The following is a 9,561-nucleotide window of genomic DNA, read 5'->3' as shown; positions in this document are numbered from 1 at the left end:
CCCCCCCAAATGACGCCTGGCGTTAGGATTCAGAGGGTCAGAGCTGATGACGAAATTTTGCTGACAAGGGGGGTCAAAAATGGATAAATATTTGCTTACGTAATACTTGAACATCCCCATGGTGGCGGCACTGAGCTATAAGTAAAGTTTACTTATAGCTCAGTGGGTGGCGGGAACTAGGATTATTAGTAGGCTCACCATATTTCGTCCAGAGAAATACGGGAAATTTGGATTCCAAATACGGAAAAATACGGGACATTGCCAATTATCGCCAAAACGCAACTAGGTTGCCAAATATTATTGAAATTACGGAGAAATCACAATTGCGGGAAATGAACCATTACTGCAAAATTGCAGTGGATTGAAATGAATGGCACGACAAAAAAAAAAAAAACATTCACCAAGGCAAATGTGGGAGATTAATATTCTCATTTATAGTTGTAATTATCGTAAAATAATTTATGATCTGAAAAATAATGCCAATCTTTGGCATTATGACACGAAGTAGGCTTCGCGTAAAATACGGGAAAACCGGGACGACCAAAAAACAGAAAATACGGGACGTATGGTCACCCTACTTATTAGGCATGCAGACGTGCTAACTTTTGAAATCCAGAAATTGTCCGGAAGGGATCCCTTCCCCCCCCCCCCCCCGGCACTCATAGTCCATCAAAAAAAAATTCACAAAAAAATAATTTCGATAACTTTTTTTTTAACCAATTAAGAAAAAAGTTTCATTCCTTTCCCGCCCGAGAAGTATATAATTCCATGTCAAGCCGGGTTTTCCTACGCGTAAACCGAACAGTATAATTTCGCGTTGGCAGCAACGTGTTACATAATCACGCTAGGCGTTTGTGTTTTCCTAGCGTGGCGCATCAGATCAGGGCGGCTATATTATAGTGTATGGCCTTGGCATCAGCTACTCTGTCGTCTGCATGCTCCGGTTTGAAGGGAACGCCGGGTTTTCCTAAGAGCAGGTTTCCTGTGCTGCGCTACAACGTGATTCGCCCAGCGCGACACGCCGTCCACTCAACAGTAAGAAAAGCAGCATGACTGTTTTCCTATACAGCGCAATACGCCTGACGACAGCGCTTTACGTCGGGCGTGATTGGCCGACTGCTCCTGGAAGAGTCAAAACGCGATTTTGCCGATATTCTCTTCACTCGTTTTCTTTTCCTTCCCTTCAAACCGGAGCACGCAGACGACAGAGTAGCTGACGCCAAAGCCATATTCTATATATAGCCGCCCTGATCTGATGCGCCTCGCTAGGAAAACACAAACGCGTAGCGTGATTATGTAACACGTTTTTGTCGGCGCAAAATAGTCTAATTCGGTTCACGCTGCGCAACAAACCTATTTCTAGGAAAATCCGGCTGAAGGGAAAGAAAACACACAAAACCGCGGCGCACGATGCATTTAACTCCTCCAGAAGCAGTCGGCCAATCACGCCCGACGTAAAGCGCTGTCGTGAGGCGTATTGCGCTCTGTAGGAAAACAGTCATGCTGCTTTTCTTATTGGTGAGTGGACGGCGTGTCGCGCTGGGCGAATCACGTTGCGCGGCACAGGAAACCTGCTCCTAGGAAAACCCGGCTTGAGTCTAGAGAAAAATAACATCTACATATACTGTTCATGAAACAAGTTTCCTTTCGTGGATGCTATCAGTGATTGGTAATCTTGGGTATATTGGGTAAAGGCTTTATATTTAGCTTTTTATAGAGCTTAAAGTTTTATACTTTCTTTCTGAAGACATATTTAATCGGAGGAAACAATTTAAAAAACTTCAAAATACAAAGCTGCTGACGAAAAACTTATGTTTACCGCACGGCTGTTAATGGAATACAATAACGATTATACAGGAATTTCGGCAACCAAGCTCATGCCTCTGATAAATGATTGCCGATAAACGCTACGTAAACAGTCACGTCTTTGCCAGTTGCTCAAATGCGGTCACAAACTTTTTATTTACGGCTGCTCGATGGGAATGACCATGGCTATCCTCTATGGGTGTTCTCCCTAACGACGACAGCAGTCATTGACGTCACGACAACGTGAAAAATCTTGCGTAAAATCTAATTTTCTGCGAAAATCCGGAGTTTCTCCCGCCTAAATCCGGAGAATTGGCAGGTCTGGGCATGGCTTATCGTATGTGTTGGAACATTGCCCAATACTTAATGAATATACAGCACGCATCTCTTACACGGTATATACGCCACTGAATCCCGTACATGCAAGTATCGTAACCATAGGCATATTTTTCAGTGCGAGAGGACATAAATGCAGGGCGATAGATATGATTTCTGAATAAATTTGGAGTGGGGAGGGAGCGCTCAGAATGGTATAACAAATACCGTGGGTGCTTGGGCATCCGTTACGACCCCCGGCTCTGACACCAATGTTGGAACCTGTGTATCTGGAGCTGGACCATTTCATCAAACTGAAGCCCCCAAAAAGTATTGAAACTTCTCTCATTAGTTTGCTATTGATTTGTTCATCGATATTCGATTATTTTATTAGTTTTGAATCATTTTACACCATGATTCTGACTTCAATTTCTTCTATCAACAATCAGTTTTCAATGAATCTTGAATTATTTTCAATCGGTTAATATTATAAACTCCAAGGCTATATTTCTTAATTCCATTTTTAATGGATTTTTTTTACATATTCGTTCGCTCAGACAGGACAACTTAGGTTTTTGAAGCAGTGAAAATTCTATAAAAACCTCGTCCAATATGAGGGTAAATACGGTACTTTCTTTTTGCCCGACCCACTTAATGATATATAAACTTCTTGATCTAATTCCACCAAAATTGTTCCTCCCTTTAAACATTCCCGTTTCGCAAATAATTGAACCTTGTGAAGTACTTATAATACACAAACTGATCAGCAGCGGGAAAAAAAATCGAAATATGGCTTTGATCCGAAAAAAAATAAAATTACCGTTTCAAATACCTTTATGTGACAAATGTATTACACACATTAACCACATAAAGGGATTGACTAATATGGGCATCCGTTACGACCCCCGGCTCTGACACCAATGTTGGAACCTGTGTATCTGGCGATGGACGAATTCGATTCGAATTCTCGGCTCATACTGATCTTCGCAATGTGCAAACATGTTCAAAATAAACAAACGTAAATATGCGTACAAACATCCCAAGTTTTACTTCATATTAAATGTTTACACACGAAATCTAGATGAATATTCGAACACTTGTCAAAAATGAGCGCCTCAAATGGATATATGGGTAATGGATATAATATTTAAAAAAAGATTAAGGGACCACATACACTGCGTAATCAACGCATGAAATTATCACATACCTTTCTTTGTATGCACTATGTAAAAGAATAGAAGGGGGGGGGGATGGGATTCACCGGCTCCCTCTCCAAAAATTACACGAAACTTCATTCGCCTCTCTTATTGAGAGCTTCGATGACTTCCCTGAACGCGACTTCTATCGGACCATTGGAGCTGGACAGGATGAGATTATCCGCCATCGACTGGTCGCATCCGCTCAAGGATTCGGACATCTGCGCGAACGCGTCCGCGTCCATGGACTCGACGACGGAGTCTACGCATCCCCTCTTCAATCTCCTGCAGGCTTCTTGAAGCCGTTTCTTGTCCTCCTTGCTGATGTCTGGATTCCTCAGCTCATCCTCGAAAGAATTCTTGGCGAGCGACAGGATGACGTCCACCTCGTTGTGCTTGCCGAAACGTCGGACAGACTCCAATATCAAATTGCACTGCTGTTCGTCGGTCAACGGAGCGTCCGCATCGGCGTCTCCGTCGTTTCCCGTGTCCCTCGCATAATACGGCTGGAATGTTGAGGTCGCGGGCCCTCCGCCCGGTCTCATCTCGACCTCGACGCGGATCTTGCTACGGCCGTACTTCGCCTCCAGGGCGGAGCAATGTCGATCCAGCGAGTACGACGAAACCTTGAGCTCGTCGTAAATGTCCGGGAAGTTCGTCGCGAAGTACTGCATCCTGTGCTTCAGGCCCAGCAAGTGGCCGATGATGGAAACGTACTGGCAATCCGCGGGGCACAGCGAGCAACGGTACAGCGGGACCCGATCGTACAGACGCTGTATCTCGGTGACGTAGCTCAGTCCCAAGATCGGCTTCGTCACGGCGTCCAGTTCCGGTTGGATAATGGCCGGGGTGTTGACGATGACCGTGCTCAGGAATTCCCCGTTCTGCGCGCCTGTGACGATCTTTCGCACGTTGGACGGTCGCTGGATGGGCTTCGGTGGCGTCGGATTCACGTTGTTGACAAGCTGGAAAGTGACGAGTTTCTTCTGGTGCCGCTTGCCGGCCATGTGGGTCCGAAGAGTCTCTTCGGAGTTCATCGTGGAATCGCACAGCGAGCAGACATAGGATTCGTCCTCCTCGTTCCACCTGCAGTGAATGTCTCCAGTGTAAGGATCGGCTTCGGCATCGCCGTCGAAGAACTTGGGAATCTCGCCGCTTTCGTTGATGTCGCAATCGATCTCGGTGATGTCCGAATCCGCCGTCGAACTGGAAGGTGTCGATCTCCATCTTTCCGCAGCCATGATTCGAAGAACCAGAAACTCAATCCTCCCTGGACGCTTCGCGAAGGAAACTAAAACGAACTTCCACGTACGTTTTCGCGGTGTTTCTGTCGGGGAATGCTGTTCGTGGGTTTAGTTTTATTCGTTTCGCTTCTTTTTTTTTCCCCACTTTATGTCGTCTGGAAAAACTGTGAGGCACTGAAAAACATTTTTAATCTTAGTTTTAGTGGTAAATTCATTTGGCAGATATTTTAGATAATAACGTTATACACATTGTATACATAATAATCTAAAATTTTAGATTTGTTTTATTTATTAATTTTGATAACTTGATAAAAATATAAACTGACCATATTTCTCTGAAAAAAAGTAAAGGACTTTAATAAGCGCTGACTATATAAACGGACTTCCGTCTTTGTTTTCGCGGTCTTTCCATCCAGGAATGCTTAGGGTGACCATACGTCCCGTATTTCCCGGGACAGTCCCGGTATTTTCTGTTTTTTTGGCCGTCCCGACTTTTTGGCGAAAGTGTCCCGGTTTTTCCCGTATTTTACACGAAGCCTACTTGAATTTTTATTCTTTATTGAAGTCAAAGATTGACATTATTTTTCAACTCATAAATTATTTTACGATAATTACAACTATATATGTGAATATTAATCTCCCACATTTGCCTTGGTAAACTTTTTTTTTTTCGTGGAATACATTTTAATCTACTGCAATTTGCAGCGATGCAACATTTCCCGCCATTGTGATTTTTCTGTAATTTTAATAATATTTGGCAACTTTGTTTGGTTTTGGCGTTGTTTTTGGCGATAATTGGCGATGTCCCGTATTTCCCCGTATTTGGAATCCCAATGTCCCGTATTTCTCTCAAGGAAATATGGTCAGCTTAGGAATGCTGTAATCACGAGTTTAGTTTTATTCATTTCTCCTAAACTGACCATATTTTCTAGAGAGAAATACGGGAAATTGGAATTCCAAATACTGGACATCGCAAATTATTGCCAAAAATGACGCCAAATTGAACAAAGTTACAAAATATTGTTGAAATTACGGAAAACCACAATGGCGAGAAAGCAATGAAGCATTACTGCAAATTGCAGTGGATTAAAATGAATTCCACGAAAACAAAAGTTCACTAAGACAAATGTGGGTGATTAATATTCTGATATATAGTTGTAATTATCATAATACAATTTATAAGTTGAAAAATAATTTCAATCAAGAATAAAAATTCAAGTAGGCTTCGTGTAAAATACGGGAAAAACCGGGACACTTTTGCCAAAAAATCAGGACGGCCAAAAAAACAGAAAATACCGGGACTGTCCCGGGAAATACGGGACGTATGGTCACCCTTGTTTCTCCCCATGTGTATTTTATGTCGTCTGAAAAAAATTCATGCATTATTTTTTTTAATCTTGATTTTAGTGGTAAATTTTTTTTTCATTTGACATATTTTAGATATAGCATAAAAAATATTTATTATGTAGAATAATGTGAAATTTCAGATTGATATATAAGAATTGTATATATATTTTTTTATTTGATAACGAGTAATAGTTAACCAACCATATTTCTTCGAAAAAAGAACTTTGATCAGTTGATTATATTTTCTCGGGACATTGCTAATTATTGCCAAAAGATGATGCCAACGGTGAGCAAAGTTGCCAAATGCTATCCATGCCATAAAAATATGATCACATTGGAACACGGAGTAAATAACAATAACAAAATGATAACTATATCCGGAAACTCCCGTACGGTGACCATAAATCTCATTTGGTCAAACGGGACGTATGGTAAACAGGTAATTGTGAAGCTGGACAATTCTGTTTTCCCCCTCGCATAACTAGTTTTAAAAAATGTTCGTTTCCGTTCCTTTTTTTAAATTCTATTCTGAAACGGGACTCACTCTCCCCCCTTCCCCTTTGAGCTGAAATCCCGCATTTTAGTTATTTAGGCATTGTGAGGCTTAGAAGAGAGATTGAGAAGAAATATATATAAGTAAATATACTCTATGTTGTAAGGTTAGAATGGAACCGTCTGATGTGTATCACGAGTTATATTTTTTTAATGTAGGCCTACATACCATACGTTTCATAGATCCCTTGAGAAAGTTTCCCTGGAAAAAAAAAATTTGAATCTGGTCAACTTTTCGTCATAAATTAGCCTTCACAGGAATTGGATTCTTTCTCGGATCCTTTCTCTGGATCACAGCGAATACTACGGCCGATTACAATATTGAGTACAGAAATAATCGTCAACAAGGGAGTGAGAAGGAAACATGCTAGCCTCCTACAGTCTTGCAGCCTGATAACTCATTGGGGAAGAAAAACAAGTTTGGACCGGGATATTTTGTAGAAACTAACATCGAAATGCCCAAAAATAAAACTTTTGACGGAAAGAAAATCAGTAACACTATGTCCTGTAACTAAGTTCTGATAACTATAAACGAATTTTATATTATATTGGTCCCCATTCCGTCCCCATGATATAATATTGGTCCGTCGTCCTTTGTAAAAGTGATACCAACCTGAAGGATAGCATTATCCATGATTCTAATAAGTGGCGTCGACTGTATTGCTAAAATCGCTGATGGTGGGAGAACGAAGCGCTACTGCGAATTGCTGTGAATAAAAATGAATTCCACGAAATAAAAAACGTTCAAAATATGGCAAATATGTGAGATGAATGTTCTTATTCATATGTAAGTATTGTAATTATCATAATATAATGAATGAGTTGAAAAACAATTTTAATCATAAATTTCAATAACGAATAAAAATTCAGGTAGGATTCATTGAAAATACGTAAAAAATATACGGATATTTTTGTAAAAGGTCGGAATGATTGAAAATACGGGAGGTACGGCCACCTTGATAATAATGTAAAATTACAATTTTTTTATATTTTCCATTACGTGCCACGGAAATCTGGGCTGACCATATTTCTTCCAAAAGAAAAAATACGGGGATTCGGGATCCCAAATATGGGAAATCGCCAACTGTTGCTAGAACGATGCTAAAGTTAAGAGAGACTGCCAATAGTGACCAGGGCCGCAACTAGATGCTTGATCATCCGGGACAAGCGCGCATTTTGACGCCCCCCTTGTAATGTTAAAGGAGAAATTTCAGAATGAAATTTGCGCCCCCTCGGGTACAGCGTCCGGAGCACAAGATCCGCCTGCGCTCCTCTAGTTGTGGCCCTGATTGTGACTAAAATCACATTTGATAGTCAGTTCGATTATTATTTAACATTCATTCCATCTCCATCTGACACACACAGGAAATGTTATTTCACATTTACTTTCAGAAACAATTTCGCAATTACTTCAGAAATAATTTCGTGAAGAAAATGCAGAATTATTGAAAGGAGTAATTCCAGAATAATTGACGGGAAAAATAATTCCACAATTACTGAAAAAAATGATAATATTTAATGGGAAAAAAAATGCTTTTTTTCTCTTTTTCTCTCCCGGAATCAATGAAAATTCACATCTAATTAAATAAACTTTCAGAATAGATAAAAAACCTTTAATAATTTCACACTAAAACTAAACTGTTCGTTTAGTGTAATTGAAATTATTAGTTAAAATTTTCAAAATTGAATTGATCTGCCAAGATGTGGAGCATGAGAGAAAGTTGGTAATAACTGGGTTTGATTTTTATGATTAATGTTATTCACAAGTGACCATTTTTCTGCTGGTTTGTAAAAATCTATATTGTAAAAATCTATATTTTTGTAGTATTCATTTTTGTTATCTATAATTTTCATTTCAAAAGCATTAGCTAAAAAATGATAGACTGCTTTATATAATACGATGAGATCGTAAAATTATGCGAGCGGTAAATTGAAAGCAGTGTAATACAATATAAAACAGCGTTTCCTGTAGCTAATATAAGAATGTTCATTTCTATTTGCGTACAATATATCGATTTACATGTATATATGCATACAGATATACCTCCCGATCTATCATTTTCGGCAACAGGAAAAATTAATTGATCTTGATTTGGTGTGTGTACTGATAGATTTCGTTATTATCTATCCAAATTTCTGACACAGCACTAGTATACTGATGTTTTATTTATACGGGACAACAAAGCTATTAAATTATCAAAATTCGCACTCATACTGTAATATTAATATGGAAAATTTTATAATTGCACTTACAGTTTGTTAGCTCTTTCTCTCGGACGTCATAAAATCCTTCAAATCATCCGGGCTATTAATTGTATTGCGGAGAAGAGTCAATTATGCCAGTCAGTGCGTCTCAATACAAATACAAACACAAAGGCCACAACTGGCAAATTGCCCAACGAGATGACGGAAAAATGATGATGAATGATTCATGATGATGACGATGATGAATCAATGAATGTAAATCCACCTCAGATGTTATTCGAAAAATTCCGGATGTGTCATTAGCTCTCAAGAAGATCTTTCAGTCCTTGGTCCAGCAATATTTGAAATTATCTTCAAACTTGAATTTTCGCGTAAGAGAAAAAAGTTTTTTTCGGTTCTTGGTGTAAGGCCGGGATTACACTATAAAAGTTTGATTAAATCCCTTTCATAAAACTTGAAAAATACATCAAATAAATCTCATAGGTTACATTCGAGCAAATGCAACCAATAAACTGATCGGTTTCATTTGCTCGAATGTAATCAATCAGCTTATTCAATGTATTTTTCAAGTTTTATACAAGCACTTTTACAAAACTTTTATTGTGTAATCCCGGCTTTAGAATAGTCCGATGCTCGTTGAAGTACATCGAGGATGTCTAGAAATCTAGGATTTAGCTTAAGCCAGGATTACACTATAAAAGTATGATAAAATATATTTTACAAAACTAGAAAAATTCAACCAATAAGGTCATTTGCTTGAATATAACTGATGACCTAATTGGTTGCATTTATCAAATTTAATAAATGTGAACTTTTACAAAACTTTTATAGAGTAATCCTGGCCCCTTAGAGGATTTCGCGATCTTCCAATTTCTTTAGTATTTTGTCTCGGGTAA

At 39.2% G+C, this 9,561-nt stretch overlaps 1 protein-coding gene across 1 annotated transcript; it reads right to left on the bottom strand.

Annotated features, from left to right (window-relative positions):
- Positions 1 to 3,145: 3,145 nt before the first annotated feature.
- On the bottom strand, positions 3,146 to 7,167 carry LOC149078558 (uncharacterized). The gene is made up of 2 exons (XM_089240677.1): positions 7,074 to 7,167; positions 3,146 to 4,735 (listed from the first exon to the last, which is right to left on the bottom strand). Exon 2 carries the CDS (start codon positions 4,556 to 4,558, stop codon positions 3,413 to 3,415), a length of 1,146 nt encoding a protein of 381 aa, XP_089096803.1. The 5' UTR covers positions 4,559 to 4,735; positions 7,074 to 7,167; the 3' UTR covers positions 3,146 to 3,412.
- Positions 7,168 to 9,561: the final 2,394 nt, after the last annotated feature.

The sequence above is a fragment of the Pholcus phalangioides genome, unplaced genomic scaffold (genome assembly GCF_987345545.1).
Source record: "Pholcus phalangioides strain wild (caught in Gottingen) unplaced genomic scaffold, Ppha-v1.0 ptg000013l_1, whole genome shotgun sequence".
In the NCBI taxonomy this organism is placed as follows: domain Eukaryota; kingdom Metazoa; phylum Arthropoda; class Arachnida; order Araneae; family Pholcidae; genus Pholcus; species Pholcus phalangioides.
The sequence above is the reverse complement of the archived record's forward strand: the minus strand, read 5'-3'. Positions and strand labels throughout refer to the sequence as shown.

Coding starts and splice junctions, on each gene's coding strand:
- LOC149078558 (XM_089240677.1), bottom strand. CDS start 4,558: ATGGCTGCGGAAAGATGGAGATCGACACCTTCCAGTTCGACGGCGGAT.